The sequence below is a fragment of the Phyllopteryx taeniolatus genome, chromosome 23, assembly GCF_024500385.1.
Source record: "Phyllopteryx taeniolatus isolate TA_2022b chromosome 23, UOR_Ptae_1.2, whole genome shotgun sequence".
NCBI lineage: Eukaryota > Metazoa > Chordata > Actinopteri > Syngnathiformes > Syngnathidae > Phyllopteryx > Phyllopteryx taeniolatus.
In genome coordinates this window covers 170118-190257 of record NC_084524.1, presented here as the reverse complement: position 1 = coordinate 190257, position 20140 = coordinate 170118, and the positions used below count along the sequence as shown (strand labels likewise).

Sequence of the window (20140 nt, the reverse complement as noted above, 5' to 3'; positions counted from 1 at the left end):
TGGAAAAGGGACAACATAACGACGCCGAGGACAAAATGAGAAAAAGAACATGGCTACACTGGAAAAGAACAAATCTGACGGAAATTTGTGAGAAAAGGACGAATCTGGTCCAGAAAGCGAGTCATCGAATCGCTTTGAAAAGATCTCAGCGACTCACCGCCGTTTGTGAGAAAAGAACTGCTTTACGCCGCTCTCGACTTTGGTAGAAAAGCGATTCCGTGTTGTCGTGGTTATGTTGTTTCAAAGGCTTGCGTTACCCGCGCTGGAGGAGGACTCTCCCGTCAATGGAAACGCGTCACGAAGGGTTGGCGACGGTTTTGGTCGAAGATTTGTGGCCTGGCGCCTTTTTGGGCGACTTGCGCGTCCCCTGGGAATTTGGGTCGTTTTTTCTTTTTCCGATTGTACCTTTTGAAAAACTGAAAAAGGAAAAGAAGGCGCGCAAATGCACAGTCCCCCGTCGAAGATTGCGTGTCAGATGAGATGTTTCCCGTCCCGCGCGTTTGTCACCGGAACAATTGCACAGCTCTCGATGCCACCGCATTTGGTAGACGTTTGACGTGTTGCTTTTCTTCTTCTTCCTCCCAGCTGACATCCCCGAAGTCGGCCAACGGCGGCCAGACGGCTGCAGCAGACGACGACAAAGGTGCGTGAACGACCACGCTCCTGCCATAACGGCCTCCGTTTGGCCTTACGCGCAGTCGAGCTGCGGCCGCTATTTGAGCAAATGCGCCGTTCCCGTCTGAAAACAGCCCAAAGATGCACGAGCAGCTCTGACGACAATTATTTTGTCAAGGACTTTTGGGGACTCGAATGCGTTTCAAAGGAAAACATCTCACCAGAATCTGTTAGAAAAGAACAGATCTAGATGAAAATTTGTGAGGACGAGTCGAGACTAGAATGTGTTCGAAAAGGACTCGTCTCCGCCGACGTTTGTTTGAAAAAGGACAAATTGATGTCAGAATGAGTTAGAAACAAGCGAGCTAATCTAACTGAGACCCGTCCGCTTTGTCCCGTGCCCCGCCCCATGCAGACAAGGCCTCGCCGGCGAAGCCTCTCGAGACGGAGGAGGAGATCGACATCGACCTGGAGGCGCCGGAAACGGAGAAGGCGGCGCTGGCCATCCAGAACCAGTTCAGGCGTTTCCAGAAGAAAAAGAAGTAGAGTGACTGGATGGAGTGGAAGCTAAAGAATGACAAAAAAGACAAAAAACAAAAACAAAACTTTCCGCTCATGTACAGAAATGTTGGGGTGGGTGGGTGGGTGGGGCTATTATTTCAACGTTGAGGATTGTTTGCTATTGTTTGCAAAGTATCATAGGTTTTTTTGCATGCCATTGAGGGGAGGCGCCGGGGAAAATCATTCCGAATCACGAGCGCGGCTCTGAACGCACGAAAACAAAAGACCAGAGAAGACGAGCACACTTGGCCGGCGTCCGGTTTCACGACGGCGGCCGCCGACACGTGGAAAGCGCAGCCCATCTTATTCGGAGGTTTCTGGAGGCGTGACGTTTGACACGTCGGCCTCGGCGCTTTGGTAACCCGAACGCCTCGCGCCCTAGCCCCGACCGGCGGCCGGCGTCGTGTTACCGGTGCGCCCGCTCCGCTCGCCGGGTGTCAGATTTCCCTCTGTTCCGCGCGCCGACCGGGAGAAACGAGGACAAAAGCCGGCCTAGATTCCGAGCACACGGTGCCGCCTTTGACGCTTTGCTAACTGGTAACGGGAGCCTAATTAGTCAATTATTATAGGAATGTAACCTCTTTTCTATTTCCAGCCAGGCACCATTTCCTCCTTTTCGCTCATTGGCTACCAGCCTCGAGTTGTTCTATTAGGCACAGTTTGGGAATTCCCATTTGTACCGGAGGACATTGGAACTCGCACCTCTTGGCGCTCAGGCTGTGCTTGAAATCGTCGCATAGGACAATCTCCAGAAAAGAATTCCAATGAGTTTGCAAAGGTAAAACGTTTGTGAGGGTTAGGGTCAGAGCTTGACAATCTGTTGGATTGGTTCCAAAAGGACAAATTTGTTCCCAAAACACAAATCTAGATGAGAATGTGTTGGAAAAGGCTCGGATGTGGATGGGATTCTTCTTCTTCTTCTTCTTCTTCTTCTTCTTCGTTGTTGTTCTTCTGGAAAGGGACACACACATTTCTTTCAAGATGAGAATGTGTTGGAAAAGGCTCAGATTTCCAGGAGAATCGGTGAGAAAGGCCAAGAATCTGTTTGACAAATCCAAATGAGAATTGGTTTGAGCGTGTCCACATCAAAAAGGCCGCTAGCGTCGCTGCCTTACTTTGTCTCGCAGACGTGGAAGGAGGTCGATCTTTTCCCAAAGCCAAGTCGCTCGGTGCGAATGTGGCGCGAGCCGGCGATTCCAAACGCGGCCGACCCCACGAGGATGTCCTCCGCGGCGTTCTGACTTCACATAACTGCTGTTTGATTTGTTGAACTACTGTGCGCGTTCTTCCTGTTGTGAAGGCATGTGACATCCACAACGCTTTCTTTTTGTGCACTCAATAAAATCTACCGCTTTTGGCATTACGCTCTTGTTGTGTTGCTTTTTGTGCTCTCGCCCCGCCGGAAGTCGAAATAGACACCTCGGAGCTTCTCCCCACCGGTTCGGACTTTTTCAAGATTATATATACTGTATATTTAGGATGACATCGCTGCTCTCATGTGGACCATTCAGTCTGACAAATGTCAACACCAAGTTGTGAAAAAGGTCTCGTGCACATTTGTCAGGGTCTGATCTTGCTGCGCAAAAACGTGTCAATGATTCTCAGGTTATAGTTATTCTCTGACTGATATATATATGTGTGTGTGTTTATATATATATATATATATATATATATATATAATATGTTTATATATATATGTATGTGTGTGTGTATATATATATATATATATATATGTATATATATGTATGTATATGTATATATATATGTATGTATGTATATGTATATATATAATATGTTTATATATATATATATTTATGTATGTGTATATATATATATATATATATCAGCTGTGTTTTTAAAAAGTGCTCTATAAATGCAGTTGAGAAAATTAGAAAAAGACATTTGTTAAAGAATAACAAATTGGTTTAACAAAATGAGATGAGAATTTGTTTGAAAAGGGGGTAGCGCTCGAAGATTTGTTCGAAAAAGACACGTTGTCCGAAAAGGGTCATCTTTAAGCAGGAATGTGATGTCAAAATCCCTATTTGATAACAATGTTGATGAAGGCGCTGCCGAAGAGTCCAAATGCTCCACTGACCTACTTGCAGAGGCGTCGACGGCTCTGAACTCGATTGCTTTTCCTGCCATCTTGCTCCTGTCAAGAGATGGGCGGACGCGCTTTCCGGAAGTGAAGGGACTTCACAACAAAGCTGAACAAGTGACAACGGATTAAATTACGTCAAAGGTAAATCATAGATATTTGGGCTTTGTAGTTTTTACGGCAACGTGTATTGTATTCAAGGTTGAAGAGAAAAAATGTCAGTTTGGTTGAAACTCAACGAGTTTGTTTGTGCGCGTGTTTTAGTGTGATTTTAGCTGCGAGTAGTGAGCTAATTTAAGAAGAAAAACACAACACAGACGACGAGGACCCATTTGAACCAAAGGTTTCGTTCTCTGAACGTTAAGGGCCCCTCACTTGATTTGTAGCTGTTCTATGACGGGCGACAACGACGCGAGATTTGAGCGGTTTAGCAGCTTTCTTTCGTTTCCAGAAGACGAAGATCCGAAGACTTGGAACTGAATCCGAGTCACGAGACTTCATCGGCCAGCCGAGATTGTCTTCTCCCACGGGTAAGATGTGCCTTGAACGTCGCATTCGCATTTCCCAACAAATTGTCTTCTCCACTTGTCTCTCTCCGACAAACGTGTCCTTGTGAGAGCTGACCTGTTTCAAACAAATCCTCCTCGAGATCTGCCTTTTCCCAACATACTCCTTCATGCAAATGTTGGCATTTCCCAAAAAGGACAATCTGTCAAGAGTTGCTGAGTGTGGTTGGATTGGCCACTCCGACTGGGGACCTACAGTAGAAGTGAAAAATCCCTTTGTCGTGATTAGGGAGTCAGGAATGACTGAATGATTGCGTTTGCGATCGTTCATCATTCCTGACCTCCTTAAGCACGAGAAAGACAATTCAGTGGCCTGGTGGAACGACTGTTACTTGCCAGTAACATCTGCACTTTTGACACCGCTGACAGACGTCTTCTGTTATGTTTTTGTCTTCGGTGTCACACGTCTATGAACAAGGACGCTTCAATGAGCCACGTGTGGTCCGCAAGGCTCGGCGGAGACGGTGCGTTTGGAGGTCATGTGTGCAGTGCTTTGTCCCCAATCTGACCTTTGGTGTGGTCGCATGACAGGCGCGACCGTGATGGAGCACCGCGGCGGCGAGGACGACGACGACGACGACGACGAGATGGTGGACATCGGCGGGGTCACGCTGGATTTCTCTTCCACGGACGACGTCCCGCCACTCGGTTCGGGTACTCGCCACTGACGCAAACCGGACCCCGGCGTTATCATTTGTTTTATGGTTTGTTTTAAACGGCTTCGTGGGACAAGTGTTCAAGTGTGGCATTAACCATGTGTCCACGCCACTCGGACCATTCTGACCGTTGACCGTTGGGCTTTCTGATTGGCTAACATGGCCTCGACTTTGGCACCGATAGCACCGCCTGTAGCCGAGCGTTGTCAAAGTAACTTCGAGACGTATGGCGGCGTGTGAGCCCGAGTTCGATTTCTTTCTTTTGTTTCTGGAAGGTTTCTTCCTGAGCAGGTCCGACCGCATTTGGCCTTGGTTTTGAGACTCGTCTAGTTTCCTTTGCGTTGACCTTTTGGGCTCGAGAAGGATCCGCGCGACGAAGAGCTCAGACGACGGGCCGGGTGTGTGAGCGCTCTGTGTACAAAGGTGGAAAGATAACGAGTCGATAACGAGCAGAGCGCGGAGATCCTTCGGGTCAAAGGCTCACGTTCCCTTTGCGTTTTAGTCGGAGGCGTGTTGAGCTGAATCCAAGTGGTGGAACTGGTCCGGTCGGTCTTTTTGTCTTTTCACTTCCTCCGCAGTGAACTGAAAAAGCAAAGTCTGGGTGGGTTGGCCGTGCCAACTTGCGGTCTTCCTACATGGTTCCTGAAAAGGTCCACTTCAAATCCGTTGGAGGAATTAGTTCATGATTGCCAACGCAGTAATTGGGTTTGCATTGATTCATCGTTCCTGACTCCCAAATGACGAGAAATGATTTCCATATACTAGTGCGCTCATTAGAAAGACAATCCAGCATACGACTGTCTTACTAGTAGCCTTTTTCCACTAACAGTGCCACTTTTGGCCTTCTCCTTATACACAACTAAACTTGAATAGTAAACAACTTTTCTGCACTAGTAACACTGCCAGGCCCAACTCGAAGGCATGTGTCACACACTCGTCGGCTCCTGTACCCTACTAAGTAGTACTAGTAGTATTGCCTCACTCGTACAATGCCATTGTCTGACTAGTGTGTTTTACTAGTGTGTAGAAATGTCATGACTTGTTGTACATGTGAGAACAAAGAGCATACTAGTACACGGACCTTGAGCTGGATATCGAGGATCTGGAAGACATGCGCAAAGGCCTTTCCATGGAAACGCAAAGACAAAGAAGAGCGGAACAGTTGTTGCTGTTGTTGTTGTTGTTGTTGTGACCCAGTGCCTCCGTCCATGTGGCTCCCCCAGGAGGTTACGAGGGGTACGGCAGCGGGGGAGGCAGAGCCGTGAACGGCGTCGGCAAACCGGCAGACCTCCCGGAGGACCCGGTGCCGGGTGTGGGCACCTACGAGGACTTCAACACCATCGACTGGGTCCGCGAGAAGAGCAAGGACCGCGACCGGCACCGAGAGGTCCGTTCTGGCCTGGTTTCCTTTGGGTGGTTGGGTTTGTTTTGGGCGTTTTCATGTGTCTGTCTGTGTTTGTGTTTGCGGCTGTTTTGTGATATGTTTTTGAAGGTGTTCCGTTTGCTTTTGTGTGTGTTTTGTTTGTTTAGATTAGCAACAAGAGCAAAGAGTCCGTGTCGGCTCTGCTGCTCAGCGTCAGCGACGCCTTCTCGGGTTGGCTGCTCATGCTTCTGGTGGGCCTCATGTCAGGTACGCGCGGTCCGGCCGCCGCCCTCGCCTCGGTCTCTTCCCGTTGACCGGAGTTCGCCGTCGCGGCTTTCGCGCCGCCAGGCGCCGTGGCGGGCGGCATCGACATCGCCGCCCACTGGCTGACGGACATGAAGGGCGGCGTGTGTCTGGCGGGTTTCTGGTTCAACCACGAACACTGCTGCTGGACGTCCAACCAGACCACTTTCCAGGAGCGAGACCGCTGTCCTCAGTGGCAGAGCTGGGCCCAGCTCATCACCGGGACCGCCGAGGTACTGCCCGTTTCGCACCGTTACTTTTGCGTCCTATTCAATGAGAGGAAACGAGACTTTGCCCGCGAGCTTTCACGACACCCCGCGCCGCATTTACGAAAGGCAAAAACGGGCGCTCGCTCGCACAAGCTGATCAACAAACCGGGCGCGAACAGGATTGCCTTTGCAAACGTCGTTCGGTTTGCACAGTGTGGGAGGAGGACCTTTTCTCGCACATGGCAGAAAAAGTCTGAAAATACTTTTCTTGTGGCAATATACTGTTTCCAAGTATGTGTGGTACGCCTCTTTGAGACAACAAACGGCCGTAAACACCAAGAAAACCTTCAAACTAGTCGCCCGCTCAACCAAACATGCAGCGGGGGTCCACTGTACATGCAAATACGTCAATTTAGCGCATGCAGTGGAATTCAAATCTGAGACCAATTGGGCCGACTCGTTTCGTGTGTGAAAGGAAAGGCCGCTGCAAAGTGGTGCCGGCGTCTTTGTCAGCGGGTAGACTGACGAAATCCAGGAATGATTTCCTCAACTGTATACGAGGCCCCTGCGCGCGTGTGTGTGTGTGTGTGTCTGTGTGTGTGTGCCGTTCCTCAGGGGGCCCTTGCCTACACGGTCAACTACCTGATGTACATGTTCTGGGCTCTTCTGTTCGCCTTCCTGGCCGTGACACTGGTGCGCGCGTTCGCTCCGTACGCGTGCGGCTCGGGAATACCTGAGGTGAGTCCAATCTCCAGAACATTCTTTTTCAAGCCCTTGTGTTTTTCTTTCTGGAGTTGAAGGGTCCGTTTTGCCCAAAGCGCGCGCACAACGCCGACCTTTCCAGCTCGGCAGGCCATTTTGCGCACACGTTTAACGGCCATAACATTAGGTACGTCAGGCTAATCGACTCCAGTTTTTACAGGGGAAACTGTCCAGACCCTAACCCACGGCAGGTGAAAATCCGCCATATAGAGAGAGACAATATAAAAACCACCACCTATATGCGCTAAACGTCTAGAAGACACTTTGAAAGAGTTGCTTGTTCAGTGGCAGTTCTCCAAATAAGGGCTCAAGCGCGCTTGCTTGAAAAGCTCCCAGTTGACGTGGACTGAGAATTCGACATTGTATATCGAAACACTCAAGTGTACAACCAAACCATAGAATATCAAAAGTCTGTAGTTCATAGACGTGCTAACGGCAGTTACCTGTAGCGTAGGTGTTGGGGTCATTGTACCCCTTCAAAACGGCTGCTACTTTCACGCGCACGGGGCAGCAACACATACGACCAAGGCTTGAAATGTTGTTTTGTGCTTTGAGAAACAGTGTTGCTCATCATTTCTTCATTTTGAGGAGCAAGCCATTTTTTGCAGCTTTATTGCACAGGAATTGTATGAAACAAAACTACGACACTATAATGGAGGAATTGAATGTTGGGCTGCAGCCATCCAATACTTTAGTAGCCCAGTATTCTCCGAAACCCTCGTCCGTTTGGGTGCATGAACCCGTTTGACTCGTTATTCCTCTTCCTGCCATGTTTTTCACCTCCGCCACTCAAAGCGCAGCTACTTACAGATCAGATGGTCGCGTACTGGCCGGATGTCACACAGGGACGACACTGAGCGAAACTTTGAAGCACCCTGTATGTAAGGAGCATCGGTGTTGGGAAAGTTCTTTTTCTACGCGGACTAGTTAAAAGAAAAAAACAAGAAAAAAAGTAGAGATCGCCGTTCCAAAAATGAACTAGTTGATAGTTCTTTTTTTCTCTCTCTCTCAATATGTTGCTGACGTGTTATTGCCCTCATTTGATTTCCCCCATGTTGCCAGCCATTCAGTCCACGTTGGTAGCCATCTGCGGCTTTCCTTAGCCTACATGAGGCAAAACGTGTTGGGAATGGTCTTTTTCAAACAAAAACACGCAACACATTATGACAGGACCGATGGTGAAAGGACATTGAGAACTTTGAAGTCATTGCAGCTCGGGCTGCCTGTATTGACAAACTATTGGATCTGATCTATTCTTATGTGACAAAACAAAATGAATTCCATTTTATTCCAGTGTGATCGTACAGTGAACTAAAGCATTCTGATACAAATCATTTACCGAGTAATCCATTTTTGCAATTGTTATAGTATAGTCCGTTTACGCAGTGTCCGTGAACGCACCTCGCGCACCCACCAGCTGCTCTGCAAACGTGAATGGCGGCAGCGGCCGCACTGAACCGGTTGCCAAATACGGTGTTTACGATAAACAAAGACGCCGGCTGAGCCCTCCCGACATACGGAGGCCCGTATAGCGTCATCCTCGGAGAGAGAGGTCACGCGGGCGCTCTCCTTGCATTCCGCTATGAAATGCTACCACACTTTGGCCCTTTCCCATCTTTTGCGCTTGCATTTTTCTCATGAAGTCAGCTTTGCCGGCAACCGAGCTTCGCTTCACTTCTCCCTTTTTGGTAACGAGCTAATCGCGTCGTCACTTCTGTGCATCCGCTGAGCGCAGCGAACCATCTGTGATCGGCGGTTTCGCTTTTCAATGTGTTTTAAGAGGTGCAAAATGTGAATTTAGAATTTTGTGAGACCGCTTGATTCGAGCCTTGTCCAGCAATACTCGGAGGCTGCGGCATGGAATCACCACAATGGTGTTTGTTGCACAATGGCACATTGCGCCGGTCTATTGCAATATTAGTTATTGGAACTGCTCTAAGTGCTCGAGGACTCTGCATCTTTTTGCACAAATACATCAATTTAGCGCACGCAGTTCTATAAATTGACCGTCTGTTGTCGTACTCCAGCGGCTCCAACTACCGGAGACAAATTCCTTGTGTGTGTTTTGGACATACTTGGCAAATCAAGATGATTCGGATTCGGATTCTGAACAAACAAACCCCAAAATGTCAAAACGGGGTACTATGCCACCTGTTGTTGTTCCTCTCAATCACGCCGCATGCCTTCCAGCAGAGCTCAGTGCATGCATGTTGTGCCCTCGCATGGTACTGCACTGAAGCTCTAAATTAGGACTTCCAAAACAATTGAAAGTTTCAAAAGTGGGGCCACGCTGTCTTGCTCTTTTGTTTTTTGTCTCCTCAGTTGTTGTGACTTTGGTCTACCGTCTGCAGATCAAAACCATCCTGAGCGGTTTCATCATCCGCGGCTACTTGGGCAAGTGGACGCTGATCGTCAAGACGGTCACGCTGGTGCTGGCCGTGTCGTCCGGGCTCAGCTTGGGCAAGGAAGGCCCGCTGGTCCACGTAGCCTGCTGCTGCGCTAACATCCTTTGCCACCTCTTCACCAAATACCGCAAGAACGAGGCTAAGCGGAGAGAGGTAGCCCTAAATCCGAACTGTACAGCAGCCATTAGCTCGGGGGTCGCTCAAGTCATAAATGGCCATCAGTGATTATTTAGTATCATTTCAAGTGCGTAGCGGCATAAGGGGACAAGCACAGGAAAGCGATGACTTTTCCTCACCTCAGCTTGTGACAAACGAAGACGGCTGAATCCCGGCCAAACGGACTGTATACGAGTATCCCCCGACATGCGAAGGCTCGTATCTCGTGTGTCCAAACGTCATACTCTGCGTCTTCAGCTGAGAGAAAGGCCCGTGTTACAACCTTACACGTCGCGGGTCCAATTAATAGCTCTGATTGTGACGGATCATCGCCAAAAAAGTGTTGTTTTCAGCCAAAAAAAAAAAAGTTTCTTCAAGAATACGGTGGGCGACTGGTTAGCACATCTGCCTCACAGTTCTGAGGACCGGGGTTCAAATCCCGGCCCCGCCTGTGTGGAGTTTGCGTGTTCTCCCCCGTGCCTGTGTGGGTTTGCTCCCGCATCCCAAAATCATGCACGGTAGGTCGATTGCCCGTAGGTGTGAATTTGTTTGTATGTGCCCTGCGACGGGCTGGCGACCGGTTCAGGGTGTACCCCGCCTCTCGCCCGCAGTCGGCTGGGATAGGCTCCGGCACGCCTGCGACCCTTGTGAGGATAAAACGGTACGGGCGATGGATGGATGGATGCATGGCGTCCATTCCAGAATTAAATTTACTCTCATTTCATAAGAGTAAAGTTGTCTTTTGGAAATTCACTTGATTTTAGGCTCGTAACATTCCAACATTTTTGCCCACAAAAGGCGATGGCTTGTTGTTTCGAACAAACACGACTTTATTCTCAGAACATTTGTCGTATGTCAAGAAAAAAGCTTTTCCATTCTGTTGGCATTTCTGGGTCCTATTTAATTGACGTTAGGATTAGGAGAGGCCCCTCCCCCGTCTCGGCTCCGGTGAAAGTTGCCCGTTGTGCTCTCGCTCAGGTGTTGTCGGCGGCGGCGGCGGTGGGCGTGTCGGTGGCCTTCGGCGCTCCGATCGGCGGCGTCCTCTTCAGCTTGGAGGAGGTGAGGAGTGTTTGTTTCGCTCTTCATGCCCGTGTGCGTAAAACGTGTTTCTTGCGTGGCACAGGTGAGCTACTACTTCCCTTTGAAAACTCTGTGGCGTTCGTTCTTCGCCGCCCTGGTGGCCGCCTTCACGCTGCGCTCCATCAACCCGTTTGGCAACAGCCGACTGGTTCTCTTCTACGTGGAGTTTCACTCTCCCTGGCACCTGGTGGAGCTGGCGCCCTTCGTCCTCTTGGGCATTTTCGGAGGCCTGTGGGGGGCGCTCTTCATCAAGGCTAACATTGCGTGGTGCCGCAGACGTGAGTGCTCCTGCCTGCCTGCCTGCGTGCGTGCGTGCGTTTTGAAGACCATGCGTGCGTCCCCACCAGGCAAGTCGACCCGTCTGGGCCACTACCCGGTGATGGAGGTCCTGTTGGTGGCGGCGCTGACCGCCTTGCTGGCTTTCCCAAACGGCTACACCAGAATGAGCGGGGCCGAGCTCATTTCAGAACTTTTCAATGATTGCTCGCTGCTCGATTCCTCGCAGCTCTGCGGATACAAACGGGTGGGTGTGCACTTTGTCTTTTTGTTGTGTTGCGATGGATTAAGTTTCCGCCGTGCCCCCCCCCGACCCCCCCCCCCCCCCCCCCACCAGCCCACTAACACGTCCCAAACCGGCGTGGGGGACAGCCAGGCGGACCGGCCAGCGGGGGAAGGTCTCTACACCGCTCTGTGGCAGCTGGCTCTGGCCTTGCTCTTCAAGATGATCATCACCGTCATCACGTTTGGCATGAAGGTCTCTCACACACACACACACACACACGTTTCCTTCGTTTCAAATGCGTTTTATGGAGACCGATGATGGCAATTTCAGTCTACTTTCCCCTTTCTTTGTTCTGCTTATTTTGCTTCAGAGTAACCTAACCCACTGGTTGTCAAAGTGAGGTCATTTCATTTGCAAGTGCACACTTGCAAATGGGAACCAATAAAACCAACATCACGACTCCTTCCTACCTTACCTTTGGACCCATGAAAAGCTCTGGCGTAATTGTGACATATCCATCCATCCATCCATCCATTTTCTTTCCCGCTTCTCATGGACATGCAAAGTCCACACAGGCGGCCCCCAGAACTGTCGAGGCAGATGTGCTCAGCGGTCGTCCGCACTGCGACATCCTCGTTTCAATGAAAAAAAGCCCTATCGTGACGGGGTTACAGGCTTCCTAGGTTTTTGAGAACAAAGGCTGTATTTTTTTCAAAGCAACCCTTCGAGAAAAAAAAGGCATAAAGCTGTCATATTGAAGTTGACTTATTAAAATGACATTCTTCCGTTTTTGAACTTAACATCACCACTTTTTATCCTAAAATACACAACTTTTTTTACTCTAACAAAATATGAATTGATTGTCACTTTTTTGGAATGTCATTTTTCTTCCCCCCAAAAGGCAACTTTTTCATTTGTTTGGCATTTCGGGGTACACGTGGTAGTCGGATTACGAGGGGGTCCGTGGAAAAGCGAAAAGTTTGCGAACGTGAGCTGTGAGCCACTGCTTGTGGTCAAGAAGAAAAAAGATGTGGAAATCTGTTGGCGAGTAATAATGCGGTGGTGGTGGTGTGGTGTGTGTGCGCACGCGCAGGTTCCGTCGGGACTGTTCATTCCCAGCATGGCGGTGGGTGCCATCGCGGGGAGGCTGCTGGGCGTGGGCACGGAGCAGCTGGCCTACTACAACCGCGACTGGCTCCTCTTCCGAGGCTGGTGCTCGCCCGGCACCGACTGCATCACGCCGGGCCTCTACGCCATGGTGGGCGCCGCCGCGTGCCTCGGTGAGACGACGGCGTATCTACCTCCTAGCTAGATCTGATCGGTCGGGAGGAATTTCAGGACAAGTACGACGATGTGTGGGTGACGTCTCGGTTGTGCTTGGAGAAGATGCGGAAATGCAAAATGAAGGGGGGGGGAAAGAGTCAAGACTTTGCACAGGATGCTTTGAGTGCCATCCTCTGAATTGTCTTCTCCTCTGGAAGCCCATTTATGGCAACGTAGCCGTTGAGTGCATTTATTTGTGTGTCAAATGAAACGCATACATAACAAAACAGTCCAGTCATGTCAACTTGGTGTCAAACTTCAATAGTAAAGACTACTTGGCCCTGGTTTTGCCCTTTGAAGACAAAATGAAAAGAAGTGTGTCTCCATAGCGCTTCTCCCCACGTGGGTCGCCTATCCCAGCCGCCTTCGGGCGAGAGGCGCGGTACACCCCGAACTGGTCGCCAGCCAGTCGCAGGGCACATCTAAATCAACAAGCATTTCATTTAGAGTCTTCAATTAACCTCGCCTGCGTGTTTTGGGGATGTGGGAGGAAACCGGAGTTCCCGGAGAAAAGCCACGCAGGCACGGGGCCGGATTTGAACCCGGGTCCTCAGAAATGCGAACCGGTCGACCGCTACAATTGTATCTCTTGAATGAACAGAATTAAGGATTAAGAGGAATACAGTTTCTAATCATGGCTATTCCAAAAATGTGGATGATGTCTGGAGTCGGCTTGTAATGGTATGATGCTGATTTATCGGGGTGTGTGTTTGTGTGCGTGTGTGAGGAGACAAGATGAATCGTTTGATAGGTTGCAATTGAACACCAATGACTTTCCACCTGCTCCCGTGATGCGGAGGCGTCGGAGCGACGTCATGCTGCAGCCTCGACAAACAGCACGCGTAGGTTCTCGCTCGCTCGCTCGCTCGCAACGCTTGGCCCTATTAAAGGAGCTCACGTGGAGCTGCACGACATTGGGATATTTTTGGAACCCTGCGATACATATTGCAATAGGAGAGGAAACTATACAGAAAAACAAAACACACACACACACACACGTGTGTAATTTATTGTTTGGATAGTTTGTAAAAGCCAAACCGCTCAGTAGAACACAGAGGTCGATCATGAAGTGGACTTTACAAAGCAAATGGTCAAATGAACGTTACTTACGCCAGCAGCGTTCAAGCAACTCCCGCAGCACTTGCGCCGCGCCGTTTGATTTTGAAACTCCAAATCGCGCCCACTTTTGGTGGCCGACTCATGCGAACTTGACGAGCGCCGCGCGGCAACCGTTCCACGGCAGAACGTCACACAGACACTCAAACGACGCACCTGGTACAACAGGCAGCGGCGAACGATAATGCGTTTGCATGCGTGCGTATTTAGGAGGATAATCGGTAAGGAAAATGGATGGCTGGATTCCTTGGCTCTTTGCCCTCGCGCCAGAGTTGGAGTGCTGTGCGGCGCGTCTGTCCGCTGCCACATAACCTACGTTAGCGCCCCTTCCCAAAATCAAATTAGCTTTTGTATTCGCTCAGCCCGACAGATGGGACATATTGCTTTTCTAGGGAGCGTGGCTTGGTGACTACTTTTCCAAATGCTTTCCACGCAGCTACACTCGAGACATAGTCCAGGAGCGCCACAAAATGGCCACGACAGAACTACTTTCTTGATTTGCTGGACGCGTAGACGGCACAGGTGTACTTCCATACTCCGGCCACTAGAGTGCGCTGCTGCGTCTCGAGGAGTCATGCGAGAAGCTGCCGGAAGCGCGACTGATGGCTTTTGGCAGTGCTGCTTGCAAACTGTTGTCAGGTCAGCCGATGTCGCAACATCGCACTCACAGATTTGAACGCCCGCTGCCTTTATGATGAAATGAAACGCGGCCCGCATGAAAACGTGAGGAGAAGAAGTGGCCATGTTGAGAGCTCGGTGAGCACGCTGTTTTGGGTGGGAAATTGAAAAGACCAACGCAACAAAAGTTGAATGTTACAAGGTGTCACGCTTTTTCTTTTGAAAGATTATTGGAGAAGTTGAAGTTGAAGAAGATTTTATAAATCCAAATGATAATTTTTTGGAATGTCACCTATAAGTGAGATTTTTTGAATTTATTAACAATTTTGTTCCCTCCCAGTATGTTTCACTGCCTAGTTTTGTGTTGATGTTCAGCCTGCAAAAGGTGCATGTTTCCTGCACACCAGGTCGGGTGCTTTGCCCAACTGCAACTGCACGGCCTCAATGTTTGCTCTCCTTCTGTTCTCCAGCCCGCCTGTACGCTTGCGGGTCTCTTCTGACGCGGTCCTTCCTGTCCACAGGCGGCGTGACGCGCATGACCGTGTCGCTGGTGGTGATCATGTTCGAGCTGACGGGCGGCCTGGAGTACATCGTGCCGCTCATGGCCGCCACCATGACCAGCAAGTGGGTGGCGGACGCGTTTGGGCGCGAGGGGATCTACGAGGTGAGGCGGCGAGTGCGCGTTGCGTGCGTTCCGAGTTCCGGGTCAGAGTTTGCTCCCGCTCCCATCAGGCGCACATCCGCCTCAACGGCTACCCCTTCCTGGAGCCCAAAGAGGACTTTGAGCACGGCAGCTTGGCCGAAGACGTGATGAGGCCCAGGAGGGCGGACCCCGCCCTGGCCGTGCTCACGCAAGACGGCATGACGCTGGGTCAGGTGGAGGTACGCACGCCGTCGCTTGCAGTCTGAGCCAAAGTACAAGTAGAAAGAAGCGAACTTTGAGTTGAAGTCACCTTGACGAATATCGTTTGAGTCAAAGGATCTGACGTTTGCTGTACTTAAACCTATAAAACCTAAGTTCTGACATCCCCTACGCTGGAATTCAGTATTCCAACAACAGAACGCGTCCGTGGTAGCTGACGATTCTACAACACAGCTGTGTGGATTTTGTTGTTGTCAACCACGTGAACAGAGGCGGGACTGCGCTATGGGCTTTACGTCAAGAAACCATTTCTTTGGATTTTCTTTTGCCCGAGCTGAGGTTTTGAGTAAAAGTATATGTTTTATTTAGGAACTGTCGTGGCGTAAAAGTTGCCCAAAATAGGAAGAATGACGTAAAGTACAGCTACCTGAATATCTGCTTTCGGTCGAGCTGCGGGCGAGGTCACAATGAGTGAGTTGGACACTCGGATTTGCAAGAGTTCAGCGGGAGATCCGCTTGTGGTCTCGGCCCTTTCCCTGCAACGATTTGACCGAGAGGAAGCACGCTGGCCGAGCGGGTAGCGCCCCTCCTCCTACTTTGGAGCTCGGGGGTTCCAGCGTGGAGTTTCCCGCTCAGGTTAGAAAAGGGTCATCAGAGAAGCCTCTGAATTGTCTGTCCGTGTGCGAATGGTGTTCGCGTGTTCCCTGACGTCGACGTGACCCCGGGTGACCTTGTCGAAACGCAGGCGCTGGTGGAGAGCACACGCTTCAGCGGCTTTCCTGTGGTCGTCTCGCAGCAGTCCCAGAGGTTGGTGGGGTTTGTGCTCCGAAGAGATCTGCTCATATCCATTGGTGCGTGCGTGCGTGCGTATGCGTTCGTGTGCGTTCGTGTGTCTGTGTCCGTGTCGTCCAAAAAAAATCTAATCCGTTTGTGCTCTCACCCGGGTCCAGATAATGCCCGTCAGCGGCAGGAGGGCACGGTCAGTGCATCCCGGGTGCTCTTCAGCCAGCACGCCCCCGCTCAGGCCCCCGAAGCCCCCCCTGACCTCCGCCTCCGGGGCATCTTGGACCTCAGCCCCTTCACCGTCACGGACCACACACCCATGGACATCACCGTCGACATCTTCCGCAAACTGGGCCTGCGACAGTGCCTGGTCACACACAACGGGTGAGCGCGCACGCACGCACGCACGCAAACCCCGACTTGGCCAATCAGTCTTCTGTGCCAGCGGGTTCGGGTCGGGTGTTGTGAAATTAGAGTGCAACATTTGAAATGTTGCGATGGCAATGAACTTGAGTACTTTTTTGTCTTTTTTTATTTGTTTTGCTCTCAATTGCACTTGTGAACTGACAATATGCCGGACCAACAACACGTCTGTGTCTTCTCGTTTGGCAGGATGAGTGAAAAACGTTCGGATTTCCAAGCTTAATGGCTCAGTTTTGTTTTTTTCCCCCCAGAGTTTTCCTTTTTGCTCAAATGCAAACTTATTTGAAAAGAAAGCGTATGCAGGTGGTTTTCCAAAAGGATCCAACACGAGTGTAGTTTATTTATCTATTTATTTTTTGGTCTATTTTCTGGCATGGGTCAGTCATGGAATCGAGTCGCTCCACATGAGTGAAGGAAGGCAGTCAGGAAGGAAGGAAGGAAGGAAGGAAGGAAGGAAGGCCGGCCGTCAGAGCTCTTACTGTCACCGTAATTCTCCCCTCGGCACTTTGGTGTTTTCCTTCCAAGTCGGCGTGGGTTCGTCGGGCTCGTTTCGACAAGTCCTCCTTCCCCCTCGCACTCGACTTCCCGTCGGTCAACCCGATTCCAAGCGAGGCCGAAAAGGCCCCGAGACGGGCTCCTGCGGTGGACTTGTTGTTTGGCCCGGGGCTCATGGCGCTTGTCTTTTTTCTCCTGTTTGTCTGGCTGTGTGCTTAGGAAGCTTCTGGGCATCATCACCAAGAAGGACATTCTCAAACACATGGCGCAGATAGCCAACAGAGATCCCGACTCCATTCTCTTCAACTGAAGGACACAACAGTGACCACGACACGTTCTGGTTGGGTGTCTGGGAGCACAAAAAAAAAGAAAAGAAAAGACTCATCCCCAATGTCATGTGGAGACATGCCTCTGGAATATTTCACATCTGCTCCATTTTCGTTGTTGTCGTCATCCTCTTGTTTCGGTTCCGTGTGAAGGAGTGAGGGGCCTCCTCCTCTCCCTCCTCCTCGTCCAGCCTGCGGAGGATTTGTGAGCAGATAGAAGAACGCAGGACTTGAGAGAAGATCAAGTCGGAGGATGTGGGTGCCTGCCCTGCGGCTGTCAGACGAGCCCAGACGGAGCGCTTCGACTCGGGCTCGATGGATTCTCCGGCGGCCCCTCCTCTTTCGAGGCCTGAGACGTGTAGAGTGTGAGAAGCACACACACGCACTCGGAGCGAGCGAAGAAATGCAATCATGTCATTTCTGTCAAACGGTTTGTCCCACTAAATTATTTCTCTGACATAATTGGATGTTTGTGTGTGTGTGTGTCTTTATTTCTGTTTGTTTCTCCTTGTTACACGAGGCCACTGAGTTGAAATAGCGCATCTCCTCAAGACTGAAAACAAATATTATTCTGTGCCGATCTCACACCTCAAAGGTCCAGCGGAATTCTGCGGGTTCCTTTCTTTATCCGCTTCTCCGCAGCCGGCAAAAACACGTTCTGGTGTTCTTTCGGTGACCCCGGACGCGGCTCACGGGAGAGCTTGGAGAGGAAGTAAAAAGTCAAGGAAACAAACTATTCTTGCGCACCAAACTCATCTGAGGAATTCCCCGAACGGCGACCGACCGACCGACTGACTGATTGATTGATCGATCGGTCGCAGTTGATGAATGTCAGACCGCATTGCGAACTGCATTCTTGGATGAGCGTCCAACTCATTTTCACTTCTGGTTTCCTTCAGAGCAAACTCCATCCATCCATCCATCCATCCATTCTCTTAACCGCTTCTCACTAGGCTCGGTCGCGGGCGTACCGGCGCCCATCTCAGCCGACTTCGGGCGAGAGGCGGGCTACGCCCCGAACCGGTCGCCGCCCGATCGCAGGGTACGTACAAACAAGTGACCGCTTCGACTCACATTCGCATCTACGGACAATTTAGTCTTCAGTGAACCTACCAGGCGTGGTTTTGGAGTGTGGGAGACTTTGAACCCAGGACCTCAGAACTGTGAGGCGGATGTGCTCACCATGACATGAGGTCGCCGTGCCGCCCAGAGCGACATCATGTCAAAGTATATAATCGCCTCATCATATTATTACGTAGACGCAATCGGGCCGATAGGCTCCTGTGGTCCAACAAAGGAATGAAAAATGATTTTGATTGCACAATCGACCTTTGGAGGCAATGGAAAGATTTGAGGATGAACTCTCAGAGAGACTTTGGCAGGTCTCTGCAGCTGTTTTGGCGCACTCTTCGTCAGCAAAGTGTTTGTAACGTGCTCAGCTTTGAAGGCCACAAGTCCAACGGTTTTTTTGTCAATGTTTTTTTCCTCGGGTTTGTGTATTCTTCTTGTTGGAAAAGCCATGACCTGCAACTGCCACCAATCTTTCTGGCACCGGGGTTTGGCTGCAGAATGCTTTGATAGTCTTGAGATTTCTTTGCACCTGGCACCCTGTGCCGGATTGAGCAAAGAAGCCCCAGAACGTAAGTGAGCCGACTGTTTGTTTCCCAGTCGGTACAGGTTCTTTTCTGTTTACCCGTGAGAGTTTTGGGCTTAAAGAATGGAAAAAGTCACAATTGAGAGTGAAACGATTTGGAAGTGATGAGACTGGAATTTGCTGCAATGCACCTTTCCGAGCCGCAAGCCTTCAGGGACGGTGTTCTGGTGACATCTGGCTTAGGTTTTCAAACACTATCGGACGTGTGAAAGAAGCTGAAACTTCAAAGCTGAGAAGGTTTCAAACAAACACTTGGGCCCAAATATCCGGCGAGACGTGCGAAGTCTCTTTGAGAGTTACGGGCAGGCTTTTATTTTATACCCTCTGAAGAGCTGTGCAATAAAATATGAGCTTGAGGTTCTCCACTTGATTGTTGTTGTTATAATGAAAAACAAATCATTTTCAAGTTATTTTCGGAATCATTGTGGCTTTTTTGTTTATTTACCAGTGGGGTACCACCAAACTGTGTGCATGTTTTAACAACGAACTGAACTTGAAGTCAGAAGTCACGGGAAATGTTGTGAATGAAGTGTACAGCTATTGCTCGACGAGATAAGAAGGGAATATCTCGAAAAAGGGAAGAGAACTTGGAGAGGTGCAACAGATTATCGAATAAATCAACCATTTTGATAATCTGTTCATTTTTTTTGAGACATGAACTCAGAATTGTCCGACTCCTCTTATTTCAGTCTCTCCACTGTAAATATTCTCCAATTTCTGTAGTTCTCCACGAAAGCAGACAGATTATTTTAGTTTTGAATCCAAAAAAGACATTTGCAAACATCTGCTTTGACTTTAGAAAACAATCGCCGTTTTTGCCGATTCTCTGATGGATGTTACGGATCAAAATCGCTGTATGTTTGTGCGTTTTCTGCACCGTTAGTTTGAAATCCTGTTCTGTTTTTGGATAAGAGATGGAAATTAAAATGTTTTTTAAAAAAAAAAAGAAAAAAAGAAATTGACGCATTAGTTGATTATTAAAATAATCATGAGTTTCAGCCCCCCAAAATTGCAATTTTGGAACAGATTTTCTGTCCAAATACATTTAGTGCGCAACATGAAGAATACGGAACGAAGTGGGGTGCGCTTGATTCGTAGACCCTCAGGAGGGAGCAGCGCCGACAGCTTGTCACAATCGAGGGACGGATGTGCGTGCGGAATGTGAGCGGCGTCGAACGGCGGTCTCGTGTTCCCTCCCGCGTTGGCTGACACTTCACACGGGGCTTGAATTACCCACCTGACTCGGGCAGGCCCCGCCACT

At 49.9% G+C, this 20140-nt stretch overlaps 1 protein-coding gene across 7 annotated transcripts in view; it reads left to right on the top strand.

Moving 5' to 3' along the window:
* Positions 1–3287: 3287 nt before the first annotated feature.
* Positions 3288–20140, top strand: part of LOC133472463 (H(+)/Cl(-) exchange transporter 5-like) — a 27429-nt gene continuing 10576 nt past the window's right edge. Inside the window, exons 1-19 of one of the 7 annotated variants that reach the window (XR_009786732.1) lie at positions 3288–3421; positions 3729–3807; positions 4262–4307; positions 4375–4497; positions 5723–5886; positions 6030–6129; positions 6211–6398; positions 6990–7112; positions 9488–9694; positions 10676–10756; positions 10821–11055; positions 11125–11300; positions 11391–11531; positions 12373–12559; positions 14858–15000; positions 15069–15218; positions 15568–15834; positions 15944–16049; positions 16149–16179. Coding sequence is in view for 5 of the 7 variants with exons in the window: in XM_061763294.1 (XP_061619278.1) it covers positions 4271–4307; positions 4375–4497; positions 5723–5886; positions 6030–6129; positions 6211–6398; positions 6990–7112; positions 9488–9694; positions 10676–10756; positions 10821–11055; positions 11125–11300; positions 11391–11531; positions 12373–12559; positions 14858–15000; positions 15069–15218; positions 15944–16049; positions 16149–16365; positions 17119–17209 (2469 nt within the window). In the remaining 2 variants the exon portion in view is untranslated. Of the gene's footprint in view, positions 3422–3728; positions 3808–4261; positions 4308–4374; positions 4498–5722; positions 5887–6029; positions 6130–6210; positions 6399–6989; positions 7113–9487; positions 9695–10675; positions 10757–10820; positions 11056–11124; positions 11301–11390; positions 11532–12372; positions 12560–14857; positions 15001–15068; positions 15219–15567; positions 15835–15943; positions 16050–16148; positions 16366–17118; positions 17693–20140 lie in introns of those variants that run through there. The other 6 variants (XR_009786731.1, XM_061763294.1, XM_061763295.1 and 3 more) reach the window with 6 other exon arrangements.